Below are 16,659 nucleotides of genomic sequence, written 5' to 3' on the forward strand. Positions count from 1 at the left end.
TGACTTTCCATGACCACAAATTTTTCCAGGATTTTCCAGGATTTTCCATGACTGTGGGAACCCTGAATGCTTACAATGGCGGCCCTCTGCATTATCGCTTCTTAAATATAATATTGTTATTGTAATCCCTGCTGCATAGACATGCATACTGTAATATTATATCATTTATTTCCTTTTATATCGTTGTTCATGCAAGTCAAATGACTCTGTTTCAAATATACTTTGTATGTTTCCCATGTTCATGATTATGTAATTTATGTATATATTGATTTGCAGAAAATAGACCATCTATCAAACAAACACAAAAAAAAAAACACAAAAAAAAAGTATCTGCGCTTGGTTTTCTCTACAGTGCTTGGTTTCTGGGCATAGCACTGTAGCATAGCACTGTAGTACACATCCTGCACTGGGCATAGCACTGTAGTACACATCCTGAAGTTCCTACCCGATTTGGTATAGTGGGGAATGCTCTGAGATTGTAATACTTCTGGCATACTTTTTCGGTAATATTTTGCATTTTAATCGTAACCCAACTTATATAGGGCATTTCTTAGGCATATGTTTCTATTTTAGAGTAAAACAAGGTTCCTGGTTCTGGTCAGTGCATTAGAAAATGCTGCACAGCAAAAAAAAAAAAAAAAAAAGAAAAAGAAAAGAAAAGAAGAACTAGAAATGACGCTAAGGCGACTGGTATGCTTCTGCCATAATGCATGATTCTCCTAACAGGTCTATAGTACTTGTGGACAATGTGTGGTTACATTTTCACACAAGGCAAGTGCCAAATTGTGTCTCGCCCATTCGCGTACAAGGAATTAATATTTTTTATAACTCCCAGAAGTTAATTGACCTGCTTATGACCTTTGACCTTGTGATGACCTTTAACTCCCCAAGGGACATCTACCGTCCAAGTTTGGTCACAAACGGACCTAGGGATCAAAAGTTATGAGCCACAATCAAAATGCGCCCTAAAAACATAACATTGGGCCCTAAAAGTTTGTTGACCCCTGTCTGTGACCTTTGACCTTGTGACGACCTTCACCTCCCCAAAGGACATCTTCCATCCAAGTTTGGTCACAAACGGACAAAGGGATCAAAAGTTATGAGCCATAAACGAAATGCGCCCTAAAAACTTAACATTGGGCCCTAAAAGTTCGTTGACCCCTGTCTGTGACCTTTGACCTTGTGGTAACCTTCAACTTCCCAAGAGACATCTACCATCACGCAAGTTTGATTGCCATTGTAGCAACATGTGCTGAGTTACGTGTGATAAGAGAGTTTTGCAAGTAAACTTAAACGTATGACCTCAAATGACCTTTGACCTTATCATGTGACCTCCTACGGCACCATTACATGAAGGTTCCCCAGTGCATCCATCAACCAAGTTTGATTGCCATTGTAGCAACATGTGTCGAGTTACGTGTGATAAGAGAGTCTTGCAAGTAAACTTTAACGTATGACCTCAAATGACCTTTGACCTTATCCTATGACCTCCAACGGCACCATAACATGAAGGTACCCCCAGTGCATCTATGACCCAAGTTAGGTTGTAATCCAAGCAACTTATGTGAAGTTATTTGTCAAAAGAGTCTTGCAGGTAAACTTTAACATAGAAAAAAAGAGTCTTGCACATACTCTTTAATATATGACCTCAAATGACCTTTGACATCATTACATGACCTCCGACAACACCATAACATGAAGATACCCCTAGTGCTTCTATCACCCAAGTGTGGCTGCCATTGCTGTAACAGTTGCCAAGTTATGCATCATAAGAGAGTCTTGCAGGTAAACTTCAACATTTGTGACGGACAACGGACGGACGACAGACGACGGACGGACGACGGACGGACGCCATTTGGATCCCTTAGTCTCGCCTTCACCTCCGGTGGGCAAGACAAAAATTGGCAAAATATTAAAATGACATGTTTGTCACAAATGTGTTGAATGTTCACCTTCCTTGACCTAGGTTTAATTGGATGAATAAGAGAGCATGTATTTGGGGATTTAAAGACTTTAACTTGACTTTGACCCATTCATGAGTTTATGCATTGAGTAATTTTCAAGGTACGGAGAAAAAGTGCAATTTCTGTATTGAAAAGTACATTGTTACCATTTTCATCTGGCCTTTGACCCTAAAATTCATAGGATAATCACTGTCAGGCAGAACATGCATAAATATGTAGTAAATTTTAAGATAACTTGAGCCACTTCCGAGATATGGAGGAAAAAGTAAGTTCAGCACTTTCCCTTGATCTTTGACCTTTTGACCTTTGAGGCAAAAAAAAAAAGAAAAAAAAAAAAGAAAGTTTCCAGAGAATCTCTTTTAGGTTATACATGCATACACGAAGTGTTAAAAAAAAAAATATCCTGCTGGCATTGCATAAATATGAGGGAAATCGTAAAATGTTGGAGTGTTGCCCTTGACCTTTGACCCCATGAACCCTAAATTCTCTAGATAATCACTGCCAGTTAGTACATGTATATATACAATGTTCCATGAAGATACCTTGAACAATTTCCAAGGTAAGGAGAAAAAAGTGAAGTTTTAATATTTTTACTTGACCTTTTGACCTTTGACCTCATGACCCCAAACTTTCACCAGAGAATCTTAATTGGGTAATACTTGTATACACTAATTTTCAAGAAAATATCTTCAGGCATTGCATAAATATGGTGGAAATAGTGAAATTTTACGTATTTGACCTTGACCTTTTGACCTTGAGCATGTGCACCCAAAAGTTGACAGGTACAACTTCACCCCTTAATACACATACATGCCAAGTTTCATTAGGATACCTCAAAAGGTTTTTTAGTGATGCCCCAGTCACATATAAACACGGATGCTCAAGGATCTACACGGTGATCCGGGGACGTCCGGGGAGATCCAGGATTTTTGGTATGACTGTACACACGATATCAACACGGCAGCTACACGGATAAGGCCAGAAGAGCGCGGCGTCTACACTGACAAACACGGCAGCTACACGGCAGCCGCACGGACCACCCTGGATTGCTCTGCCAACATGGCAATCCACGGATGACGCCGGATGTTTTTGACCTCCAAAAGTTGCCGTGTTGGCCTCCCGGCGTCAACATGGATCTCTCCCCGGATCAGATCCGGGGTGGTCCGGGGTGATCCGGGATGTCTATGTGACTGGGGCATTACGCTGTCCACAAAATTCATTACGGACGGACGGAAGGACGGACAACCCGAAAACATAATGCCTCCGGCACCACTTCGTGGCGGAGGCATAAAAAAAGAAAGAAAAAAACAATTAGAAATGTCGCCATGGCGACTGGCATGCCTCCACCATGATGCATGGTTCTCCCAATAAGTCTATAGTACATCTTGACAATGTGTGATGACAGTTTCACATAATTGGCAAAAATTTGTCACAAATGCGGTGATTGTTCACTTTCCTTGAAGTAGGTTTAATTGGATCAATGGCTATATTGTTTAACCCTAACCAGGCCGGGCATTTTTGGGTGTTCTGTGGCCGGGAGGTTTGATTCATCCCCCCCCCCCCCTTTGCATAGACTCTATACACAAAATCACATGTTGGAGACATTTTCGGTCTGGCAGGCATGTATAAAAGGTCGTGCAGCGTCGTAACGGTATGCAAGGTTTTTGCAAAAATGGTGTCAAAAGATGTGCCAGCATTAAATAGTAAAATTTTAGCATTTAAAACTGGCCTTTGACCCCATGACCCTAAAATTACCCAGGGAATCACCGACAGGCGGTTCATGCATAAATATGTACGAAGTTTCATGACGATACCTGCAGCCACTTCCGAGATATGGAAGCATGCCCGGTGGAGCACCCCAATTATCTCGTAGAAATCCATCGGCAGCCGAGCCTCATTTGCATAAAGTAAACAACATGTACTCGCGTAGTTGAGAAAAAGTAAACAACTTCTCAAGCTAATAACAATTTAAGGAAACCCATTTTCGGATTAAAATTGAGTTAGTTTGAATTTGAAAACATGTCCGAATATGCACATTTAACATGTAAAAGGATTTGACAATGATAAAATGTGAAATTTTAGCGAAAACCTGGCGAGCAAAATTACCAAAAATATGCCTCGAAAATCTTCCTAAAATTCACGAAGCGTGATTGCGGAACCAAAGCGCCATTCGAACAAAGTACACCGAAATTTATTTATCTGCTTGCATTTTAAATTTCATACCGTAATATTCCCGGCCATGGTTGTGTCGGAAAAAAACAGAAGGTGATGTCAAAAATGACACGACGCAAAGCGTACAGGTCGGTCCCATGTATATATATAATCGCGTCACTGTAGCGTTGCATGTCACAGCACACACAACGCATTGGGGCATGCAGCGTGCGCGGCAGCAGCTCAGCAGTCACCGCCGTGCGACACTCAGCAAAATTGACTGCGTCACATGCAAACCAACAATGAGCACGAAATCCTGAATCTCATGTACCACGCATGCCCAATATTACGGGAAAAGAAGTGACGTCATTTTCAATTGTTTCGCTGACTACAATTTTCTATTCCAAACCCTGTAGAAACAAGTTGATTTCTCAAAAAGTACAGGTGGAACCAAGCGAAAACTTTCACCATATATGGATTGAGGCCTGATGAACTTATGTTGCCAATTTCGGACACATTGGAGCTCGGCCATAGTCCAGTCGGAAAAAAACAGAGAGCATGTTTTGCGAGAGGTGATTTTCAAAACGCTTTAATATCTCAAGTTCTAGTGCAGCAAATTTCATAATTTTTTCATCAAAGCACAAGGAGAAGGTGAAGATTTGACTTTTTCATGCACACAGTTTCGGGCACCCGTGGATGCCCGTTGGAAATTCAAATAGAACGGGGCGATAATGAGATGCAAATTGGGGTGCTCCACTGCGCCTGGAAGAGGAAGTGAAATGTAGCCTTTCCACTCGACATTTAACCTTTTGACCTTTGACCTTTAGCCAAAAAAAAAAAAAACTTTCGCAGAGAATTTCTATTTGGTAATACATGTATACATTGAGTTTCAAGAAAAATACTTCAGGCATTGCATAGATATGAGGGAAATAGTGAATCTTAAGGAGTTGACCCTTGACTTTTGACCTCCCATTGACCTCCCATCCAAAAGTTTCTCTAAAGAATCTTTCTCGGGTAATACATGTACACACTAACTTTCAAGAAAATACCTTCAGGCATAGCATAGATATGGGGGATAAAGTGAAATTTTGAGCATTTGACCTTGACCTTTGACCTCTAGCACGTGCACCCAATAGTTGATAAGCACAACTTCGTCCACTCATGCATATACATACCAAGTCTTGTTAGGATATCTCAAATGGTTTTTTAGTTACTCTGTCCACAAAATTCATTAAGGACAGACGGATGGAAGGATGGACAACCCGAAAACATAACGCCTCCGGCGACACTTCATGGTGGAGGCAAAAAAACAAAAACAAACCAAAAAACCCAGTACAAATCATTGGGTTTTTGAAAGTGGTCTTTTAGTTTCTGCAGCAAAACAATTGCCTGTCCCCACGAGATCGTTTATGGTAAAGTTCCGTGTATATATGGCGCTCTGTTTTTATGCCTCTGCCACGAAGTGTCGCCGGAGGCATTACACATGTATGTTTTCGGGTTGTCCATCCTTCCGTCCGTCCGTAATCAAATTTGTGGACAGGGTAACTGAAAAACCATTTGAGGTATCATAATAAAACTTGGCATGTGTATGTATGAGGGGGCAAAGTTGTGCCTATCAACTTTTGGGTACGCATGCTCAAGGTCAAAGGGTCAAGGTTAAATGCTCAAACTTTCATTATTTCCCCCATATCTATGCAATGCCTGAAGGTATTTTCTTGAAAGTTAGTGTATACATGTACTACCCAATAAGATTTTCTAGAGAGGGTTTCAGGCTATGAGAATATGTTAAAATTTCACTTTTTCCCCCATATCTCTGAAATGGTTCAAGGTATCTCGATGGAACTTATACATGTACTGACTGGCAATGATTATCTTGGGAATTTGGGGTCATGGGGTCAAAGGTCAAGGTTAACTTTTCTAAATTTCACTTCTTCCCTCATATCCATACAATGCCTGCAAGATTTTTCTTGAAACTGAGTGTATACACATATTATTACCCCAATACAGATTTGCTGGGAAAGGTTTTTGCCAAAAGGTCCAAAGGTCAAGTGAACATGCTAAATTTCAGTTCTTCCTCCATATCTCGAAAGTGGCTGAAGGTACATGTATCATTATGAAGCTTTGTACATTTTTACGCATGTACTACTTGACAGTGGTTTCTCTTGGGAATTTTATGGTCACAGGGTCATTTTCCCAATTATGTGAAAACTGTCATCATGCATTGTAAAGATGTACTATAGACCTATTGGGAGAACCATGCATTATGGCGGAGGCATACCAGTTGCCATAGCGACATTTCTAGTTGTTGTTGTTTTTTTTTTTTTGCATCAGGAAATACATGTATTAAAAGTTAGGGGTGTGCCTTATGTACGGGTACAAGAGAGTCACAGCAAAAGTTCTGATGTACATGCAAACATTTATACACCCAATATCATTAGGTCAAACTGGGACTATATGCGCATGTGAGGTCGCACAGCTTAACACATCAATGTCTGTGGTATTCAAATAATCATTTGTCAGGTTTTGGAGTACCTTGAGGTGGATTTTGAAGTAAGGAGAGTGTAGCTGCTGGGAAAGAGGAACTTTGAACTGGAAACTGTTTACATTAGAACTTCCCGATGTAAGCCTCTTTATTTTCTGTGGGTTCATAAACATAAAGTATAACGTGTATTCCAGTTTCCCTTACCCTGTACCATAATCAGTCAGTCTGCCACAATAATCCACACAGGCCAGCGATGCAGGTTGGCGATGTGTGAAATGCATGCACTGTGTTTTTGGTTCAGTTATGGTGAACTAAGTTCAAGTTTGATATCATATCTTCTATGAGCACAAAACAAATGACTGTTGATAACAAAACTAAAATAGCATCAGAGCAACTTCACAGTTTAGAGATAAAGTTCTTTTGAATTTTGAGAAGTAACAAGCAATTGTGCTTAGCATGAGACCACAAGAAGCTTCAGCTTTGAAATTGTCACGATTGCGCTGTCAGAAAGCTCTCAATAGCTCTCACCAACTCAAAAATGTGGCTCCAGCATACATGTAATACTAATTGCGACTGTTCAAATTGGCAGAGTCCCATCCATGCAATTTACAGGCATGCGTACGCAAATTTCTTTCCACCAGTCTGGCCTGGCTGGCATGCTTAGGTGTCAAGTTTAGCTAAATCTAGTATCATTATTTCCCTTTTTCTTCATATTGAACATTTTGCTTCACCTAACAAGACACCTGACTGCTAGCAAGTGGTTTGTTCTTTGTTGCAGTGTTATTTATCCCCCATTATTCATGGGATTAGGGCCAGGGAGAGTGCAATCAAAAGAAGGAAGTCTGCTGAGGCAAGTTGTCTCTTACATCAGCAAATTGTCATCACTTTTTTGGTAACAAAAGCAAAGAGAAAAACTGACCAGAATGAATATTATTTATTAGTGGAAAATTGAGCAAAGAAAATGGGATTCCATCGGGATTCCAACCCGAGAACTCCGGATTGCTAGCCCAGTGATCTATCGACTGAGCAATAGAAAGCCCTAGTTCAGTGTTTGTCCAAGAAACCGTATATTCTCAATGCTCGAATGGTCAGAAGCTATAGTAGTGTGTTTGTGTGTGACACACACATACACACTTGAACCTGGCATAAACCCGAATTACAATTCAACTTGGGGATAGATGCGCGGGATCACTGAAGTGGTGCAGCTTTTTTGAGTATGTAACAAACGCAAACAGAAAAACTGAACAGAATGAATATTATTTATTAGTGGAAAATTGAGCAAAGAAAACGAGATTCCATTGGGATTAAAAAATGAGACCTCTGGATTGCTAGCCCGGTGCTCTACCGACTGAGCTATAGAAAGCTCTAGTTTAGTGTTCGTCCCAGAAACCGTAACTTCTCAATGCTCGAATGGTCAGAAGGTATAGCAGTGTGTTTGTGTGTAACACACACGTAAAAAAAAAAAATAATAATAAAAAAAAAGCCCCAGAGTTGGGGTGCACCTCATAAATGGGTGCACCGTATACACGACACGCAACTTTATGGTAGGCCTATACAATGCGTGCAGATTGAAACCGCAGCACGTAGTCTGCCAAGGTGCCAAAGTACCTGCTTAGATGCCTAAGCCCCACTATGAATAAATTGTCTAGAACAGGGTCAAGAGCACTTTAGCAGGGCTGGAACCCTGAACCATGATACACCATACCTTTGTACCATACCTTTATAGCGTGGTAGAGGAACACACTGTGCATGGCTTCACGTATGACTTCCTTGCCACGGAAGGAGAAGGACAGGTTTGAGAGCCCTCCACTTATCCTGCAATGGGGCAATGTGTCCTGTTGTTACAAGAACAAACAATTTCATTTTCAACTATTATGCATTACAGCGCACATATATCTATGAGATGGATATGTCAGTAATTCTTTGGGTCAGTATAAGGCTTGAGATAGCACATGGCACAATTAAGACTTGTTAAAATGACGCTAGTAGTGAAAAAGACTGACATCACATCATGTAGAGAAAGTTATTTATGTACATGTGTGAATAAATTCATGAAAAATTAACAAAGAGACACTGACAGCAATATGTTTGCATATAATAGATATTGGATAAACTCAATTCATTATTCAGAAAATCATTAATTTAATCTACATGTAAATCACTGTTTTCTGATATAATCACATCCTAGATTCATATGCAATTGCCAATGTTAAATATTGTACATCTAATATGGGGGGGGGGGATTCCATTATAACGAGATTGTCAGGTCTGGTTCATTTACAATGTTGTACTTTCTTCTGTCTGGACCTTGTGGTGTTCACTCAAATGTAACACACCAATAAATGTACACTGTATGAACATGTTTTGCCATGATAGGGCTACATACATCTGTATGTGTACATACAGTGTGTATAAAAAAAAAGGTAAGCCAACTTTGGAGGGCTACTATTTCATAGGTGTCAGCCATGGAGAGCACAATGATGGCTGTGAAGAAAGAAGAACTCTTCCTCTTTCCATTGGTACGTAATTTTCCCTATCGCATACAGCCGATATCAAGCAGAATCACCTCATGATACCAATATCTGATTGATTGCTTTCGGGACTTATACTTCGGTCTTGCGGTTCACCGTCATGTCCTTCATCTATGGATATTTTCCGTAATTTCGTCTTTTTGCATCATCAGTCCAGCATAGGGTAGCTTTACAGAAGAATCCCATTTATCAAATGTAAAGTTACAGAATAGAAAATAACTCTATTATTTGCATCATAATAAGACAGAATTTGATACGATATATGAATACTAGTACTTTGGCGTGCATAAAAGCATACATTTACACATTGCACGTTCATAGGCGGAAGTTTATATCCCAAGAATTAAAGGTAAAAAAATACAAAAGTGAGAATTATGTTGACAAATGTCATGCATGACTGATCACATGAACTTCAAAGACAACAATGACAAATAACATGTTTTCCAAGTTTGAGTGTTATTGTGAAGGAGCAATGAATGTCTCACTGAATGGATGAGATCTGTCAATGTTCGTGGCCAAATAACTAGGCCAGCCTGTACGAATGCAGGTCTGTGTTTAGGTTTTTAAAAAAAAAAATGTTCATAACTTTTAACATGGTCACCTGTCTGATAGCTTGGTCGCTCCCACTGAGGCCAACCCACACAGTCCATTTTTCTCTGTTCATATTCAACTCATAGCTTGCAGTGATAAACCATGTCTTGAATATGAAGAGAGAAAAATGGATAATGGGTTAACCTTCATGCGAGTAACCAAATTATTGACAGCGTGGCCATGTTGAAGGTAATGGACCATAAAAGGTTAGAATAAAAAAAAAGCAAAGAACAAAAGAACAAAACCTGCAGTCGTGCAGGTAGGCCTGTTAATTTGACCACTTTCATCAACAGATCTCATCCATTCAGTGAAACATCCATTGCTCCTTTACGGATAACACTCAAACTTGGAAAAAGTGCAATTTGTCATTGTTGTCTTTAAAGGCATAATTTACCCTTTGCAGATGAAACAAAAATCCAGCATTAGTGCTTCAAAATCATTCTAAAATGTGAGTTAGGGATAGAAACAACCACTGTAAAAATTTGAAGCAGTATAATTGATCCTAAGTATTGTTAAATATACAAAATGTGAACAATAAGGGAGAAAGGTTTGCAGTGACACCATGTGTACATGTATGTAGTCCTTAACAAGATTGTTGCTTGGGAGAAGAAAAAAAATTGTCTCAGAAAAACTGTGATTTGGGACACTTGTACTCATTTTTACACGCTGAAATTTTCTGTACAAATAGATAAAACATCAAGGAATCAAAATCCGTCATAAAAAAATTTCGACCCGAGCAGTTCTTCCCCTTTATTTTCGGCTCATTACGGGAAAACTCCCCGTGCGACGTATGACTCATTTTGTCGGAGCGCCACAAATATGACCTTTTTAATTTTTTACAGATGACAAGAAAATTGCTAAAGTTATTCCTTAATATAAAAAGGATGACCCTGCTGAAGTAAAGACCATCCCTCTATTTCCTTACTTCCTGTATAAGCCAAAATTCTTGAAAAATTAGTGGATGATCTTTATTTCAAATTCCTTATTGATAATAATCTTCTTAATTCAAATCAATCTGGTTTCAGGAAGGGTTACTCAACCCAGTATGCTTCAATACAATCATGTGATGAAATTATTAACACTTTGTCTAACAAAGAACTTATCATCGGAGGCTTTTGATACAATTGGTCATCAAATTTTAATTCACAAATTATCTAAATTAGGTATACGAGGCATAGTTCTTTCCTGGTTCGGAAGCTATCTTTTTAATTGTAAAAAGTTTGTTTTTCAGTCTAAAACGTCTTATTCCGGTATTACCTGTGGTGTGCCCCAGGGTTCTATCCTTGGACATATTCTTTTTTTTTAAAGATCTTTTTCACTTCATATCATTTGCAGACGACAGAAACATATTTTATTTAAACAAATGTATAAATACTCTTGTCAACACTCTGAATACCAAACTGTCAAAGGTGTCATTGTGATTCAAGTGCAATGAGTTATCTTTGACCGTTGACAAATCCTGTTTTATGCACTTTAAGAGCCCTCAATCTCTTACCAATCATGATATAGATAGTTTTATTGATAGTGTACTTATGAGTTGAAAGAAATCTACAAAGTTTTTAGACGTTATTCTTGACTTGGAATGAACATGTTCAAAAAATATATACTACGATTTCAAAAGCAATTGGTATTCTTTATAGGTTCAAACCAATTTTGACAAAAAACATTCTTGCTTTAAAACATACTTCAGATTCCCCTAGGTTAACATGTAAAGACTAGTTAGGTCCTACAGATTCAACTCACTAAAGCAAGATTCTCCTTGTATCAGACCTCGCTACAATGAGATTCCTCTGTACTGTTTTAAACATCAAATTTCTTTCAATCAAAGGATATAGACAGCAGCTACTGTTAATTGATATGAACAACTCATTGTATTAAACCTTGAGTTCACTCTTGTCATTACTTTAATAATTCTGGTAGCCTCTATGAAGTAGATTCCATATTTGTTGTGTTCCTCCATCCCTGTTGCTATGGTGAGGATGTTGGGGTCAAAGATGATGTCATTGGGGTCAAAGCCAACTTCCTGTACCAGCAGATGGTATGAGCGAGTGCAGATCTCCACTTTCCTGTCGATCTCTGTTGCCTGTTATAAAACAGATTGACAACACAAGATATCAACTCTAGAAAACAACAGAAAAAGAGAAGCTCAAGGGAATTGTAACAAAAAAACAAGAAAAATGGCTTGATATTCAGAAATATTAAAAGGCAAATTATACATATTATTTGGACAGCTAAGCCCTGTAGAATACATATAATGTTTCAGAACATGAAAACTTCAAATCTCTAAAAAGACTGAGAAATGGTACTGTAACATCCCACACTGTGCTCGTTCACAAGAAATACTGTAGATGAAAAAATCTGCGTGAAGAAAATCTCTGCCTTCAAATGAAGCATGCCCTAATTCTCAGTTCATGGCAAACAATATTCAGACTTCAATAAATTGACAAAACTATGTAAACGAACGGAGAACATGACTGTTGGAAATGTATTTCAAATTGCTCAAAGCAACATTTTCAAAGCTTCAACTTTTACAGACATCTGACATTAAGCATAAATATGAAAACTGCTGTGGTGTGTCATCATGAGAGCAAGAATCTATTCCTCAGATGTTACCCAGTTGCAGTGGATGGGTACAACTAACTTGCAATTTTCATTCTTCCATACAGACCTCGCTTTCCAACTGAATGAACACGCTGGGTACAAGAAACCACTGGGAAAGTCGCAGCAAAATTGCTATAACTCCACTATTAGTTCATACTATTGATTTTTACTTTTTTGAATAGGAAAAATCTCATTCTGTCTTATCGTTACATCACAGTTGTTAAATAATGATGAAAAAATATTTTTAAAAATGGAACAAAACTACTTTTAGAGCATAACATTTTGTTCAATATAGACCGATTCGGGTTCGTTGAGGGCAGCAGACATGTTGCCGTTACAGGGCGCAGTCATTAGCTCAAGCTGCGGTGTCACCGCCTACCCCCCCCCCCCCCACCCCCCACTCCCTGGGCAACAGACACAGCTCAGCAGAGAGCTATGTGTTCATTTATACTGGCTGCATGCTGAGTCACAGTGGTAAACATGTTTATCGCGCACTTGTAGCAGGAGTATGCCCACTTGTAAAAAAAGGTTCGCGCATTAAGCAAGCGTTTGCGCACTCAGTACGAGACGCCCATTGGCTAAAACAACCATGTATCAGTTTTTCATTCCGTGCGCGGGCATCATTTGCTAATGTAGGGAGGGGGATGGGGGAGTGGTGGGGGGGGGTAGGCGTGAACACCGCAGTAATGGCGCTGCCCATGTCGATAGAGGGCCATAATACACAAATCAACTCTTAGAATCGGTCTACAGTTGCTAAAATTTCACATTTTCACTGCATGAACAACAAAAATCTTACAAGTGTGTTATCAAGAATGTACAAGGAGTATTTCTTTAATAAATCCTTAAAAAAAATCATGTGAGGAGTCATGCGTCAAGATATGTCTGGAAATAATCTAAAGACGTTGCTTTTTTTACCTTTGTTTTGAACAAAAAATTTTTGTAGTCTTTCTCGCTCACGGAGACATAGTACAGTCCCACATTCCCAGATTTTTGTGGTGTTCTTTTCGCAGAAATACACCGTTATGTATGATCGTAACTCATATTGATTTAATAGTGCAATGAAATCTGCTTGGAGTCTGAAAGACCCAATGTCAAGACTTTACAAGTGGTATCATTGTTAATATATGTTCGCATTTAAAAAAAAAAATCTAGGCATGTTCTGATAAAATAAAAGGTTATCTTAGGAGATGCGAGGTCATGGAACATCTGTAATGTCCTCTGCTACTGCATCAATGAATCAGTGTACAGTAGATCACACCCGCACACGTTGAACAGCAGTCAGTATGCACTGTTGATGCATGCCGTGCATGAGAGCTTGATCGATGTATTATCTGCGTGGAAAGTCTATTCATTGTGCAAGCATTTGCTGCTCCTGCAAATTTGAGATCTCTGACGAAATACCTCATTCATCCTTGACATAAAGGAAGCATCACCTGTGACCTGTGAGCAACCATATCTGCACTACTGATGCTTTTAGCACTTCTTTTGATATTGGAGATACAGCAGTCGGAACAAGACTTAATAAATTGGACCACCAGTCTGGGTGTCAAAGTCAGAGTTTGGGTCTAACCTTGCTTCACTGTCCACCCGATGTTTTTTGATAGTTTACCCTTTTTCAGTCGCAGCAGACGGGTACAATTAACTCGTCATTTTCATTCTGCCATGACCTTGCTCCCCCCCCCCCCCCCCCCCGAATGAACACGTTGCATACAAGAAACTGCTAGGAAAGTGTCATATATTGCTGTATTTCCACTATTAGTTCATACTTTCTAATGATTTTTACATTTTTGAAGAGGAAAAACCTCATCCTGTCTAATCATTGTATTGCAGTTATTTAATAATGAAAACATTTTAAAAAATGGAGCAAAATTTAACTATCAAAACAAAACATAACCGTCAGAAATAGTTGCTAAAATTTCATATTTTCCCTGTGTGAACAATAAATATCTTACAAGTGTGTTATTAAGAATGTATTTATGCATCTGGATATGTCTGGAAATAATTGTGTGTGTTGTGCCCTTTGTGTCAATGCACCGCAATGTACGATCGTAACTTGTATTGTTAGTGTCGTGAATTCTGCGTGAAGTCCAAATGTTCAACTGTCAAGATTTTACAAGTGGTATCATTGTTAAAAGATGTTTGCTTCTTTTTTTTTAATTGATAGACATGTTTTGAAAAATCAAGAGGTTGTTTATTAGGTGTGAGGTCACAGCACATCCGTCAGCTCTGGGCCGCTGCGACCAGTGCAGTCAACTGCGGGAGAGTATCCTGCATCGAACGGCGCAGGTTTTGTCCGCGCTCCACCTTTGTGTAGATGTCGGGAACGACAAAGAAAAATGAATTAGATAGATGCATAATGCATGTTTGTGCGTGACGAACGAGCCAAGGTTTTAAAGGACAAGTTCACCTTCATTAAGATAAGGATTGAGAGAATGTAGCAATATTAGTAGAACACATCATTGAAAGTTTGAGGAAAATCGGACAATCCGTTCAAAAGTTATGAATTTTTGAAGTTTTTGTGCAGTCACCGCTGGATGAGAAGACTACTGCAGTGTATGATGTCACATGCGCACAACAATATAAGGAAAATATAAAGAGAATTTCACAAAATTTCATCTTTTGAAAAAAGTACTCATTCCCTTGACTCATCTTTCACATACATAAGTTTACGTTCCTCATATTTTCTCGTCGAGACGTATGGCCGAGTGGTTAAAGGCGACGTCTCAGAGATGCGAGGTTGCACACGTGCGGGTTCGAACCCCACAAGAGCACGAAACAAAATACTTATCTATTTTACTTTTTTTCTTCAATGGTGTATTACACATTCGCCCATGTAGAAATCACGTTCGCATGTAAACACACCTATACGCACACACACCTATACGCACACACACACACAGTATCCCTTTGTTTTGGGTTGGAGACCGCATTGCTTCGACTGCTGCAAAATTCAAACTGATCGTAGTATATTGTAACAAAATGATATTTATTTTGTGCACATGCAACGTGCATTTTATGTGGAATTCGTGCAACTCCAAAGTTTGAGCGAAATTTGTTCATATCAATTCAGTAACACAATGTAGTCATGGTTACTTTGTGCTGATTTATACATGTAACAAGCTATACATTGTAAAAAAGGTATTTGAATTGTTCCTTTAAGTCAGTCTTCTGTATTGATGATTATTTGTCAATTAGTGGTTTTTGTGGAGATTCAGATAGTGATAAAAAGTATGGATGATAAGTGCAGCGATAATTCCTACAGTTAGTTCAAAGTTGTGTTACAGAGGTTTGATACATACATTTAGCATTGTGTGTGTGTATATATACAGGTTGGCCATATGACACATTCTAGACAATTAATCTTAATTAATTAACGTGATCAGCTATGGAACTGAATATGGTATTGATGTATAGTGTAAATAATTTCAATCAAACTGTGATGAGTTTAAAGGGATAGCTTAACTCTGTGTAAAAATAAAGCAATTATAAGGAAATTTTAGGGGAATTTGATAACCATGCCTATAATAATTTCACACAGGTACTAATAGCTGCCTCATGTTCAAAGTCCCTACCATGACCGAACATGTCATGCCTGCTCCAGCTCTGCTTTGATATGGACACACACGCCAAGTACACAGATTTGGCGGGAAAATCATAATCGGCTGCGGACCATCGGAACCCTCCTTCAATGCCCGGCCGACCCTGGCCCTGAGTATTTGTACCATCAAACCCAACAAATTTGGGAGCCCAGACCATAGCCAGCTGAAGCAATATAGGAGTGAACTTAACAAAATAAAAGTGGATACTTCTTGCTGATTCTGTCGAGGCCCTTGTGGAGAGTAATTGGTGGACGGACTTACAGTTAAGGTTTGGTTACTTAACCTCATTTCTGGAAGGCCAAGGTAAGCTTGTTATTGTTGGCAAAATCCTTCTGCACAATTCTACTAATAAAAGCGGTCACTAACAAAGTAGGCAACCTTTTCAGGTGGGAAAAAAATGAAACAAAAGACTATTTGAATATGTTTGCAGATGAAACCTCATCCAGCAGCGGCGAAGAGGCCTACCATAAATCCGCTATGGATGTGCGTAGTTCAGTCTCACCTAGACCTAGCAAATATATTGAAATAGGAAAAGGAACAGAAAAACAGTGGCTGGAGAGTAGAAAGGAGGAAGAGAAAAGTTAGACCTAGATCTAAATCTACAGTGGAGAGTCAGGAAGAAAAAAATATTAGAAAAGACAGTGTTTGCAATGGGACAGATAGATCTACTTCTAAAAAGTCAACTACAGAAACGAGTCAAAATCAAAGATCAAGTATGACGGTAGCCATAGTTGGATTAG

General features: G+C 39.0%; 1 protein-coding gene across 1 annotated transcript in view; it reads right to left on the bottom strand.

Moving 5' to 3' along the window:
• The window catches only part of LOC140235702 (methionine synthase-like), a 304,954-nt gene that overhangs the window by 197,017 nt on the left and 91,278 nt on the right, over positions 1–16,659 (bottom strand). Inside the window, exons 11-12 of the mRNA XM_072315720.1 lie at positions 11,623–11,802; positions 8,316–8,432 (exon numbers count right to left, since the gene is read on the bottom strand). Of these exons, the coding sequence (XP_072171821.1) occupies positions 8,316–8,432; positions 11,623–11,802 (297 nt within the window). The remainder of the gene's footprint in view (positions 1–8,315; positions 8,433–11,622; positions 11,803–16,659) is intronic.

The sequence above is a fragment of the Diadema setosum genome, chromosome 1, assembly GCF_964275005.1.
Source record: "Diadema setosum chromosome 1, eeDiaSeto1, whole genome shotgun sequence".
NCBI lineage: Eukaryota > Metazoa > Echinodermata > Echinoidea > Diadematoida > Diadematidae > Diadema > Diadema setosum.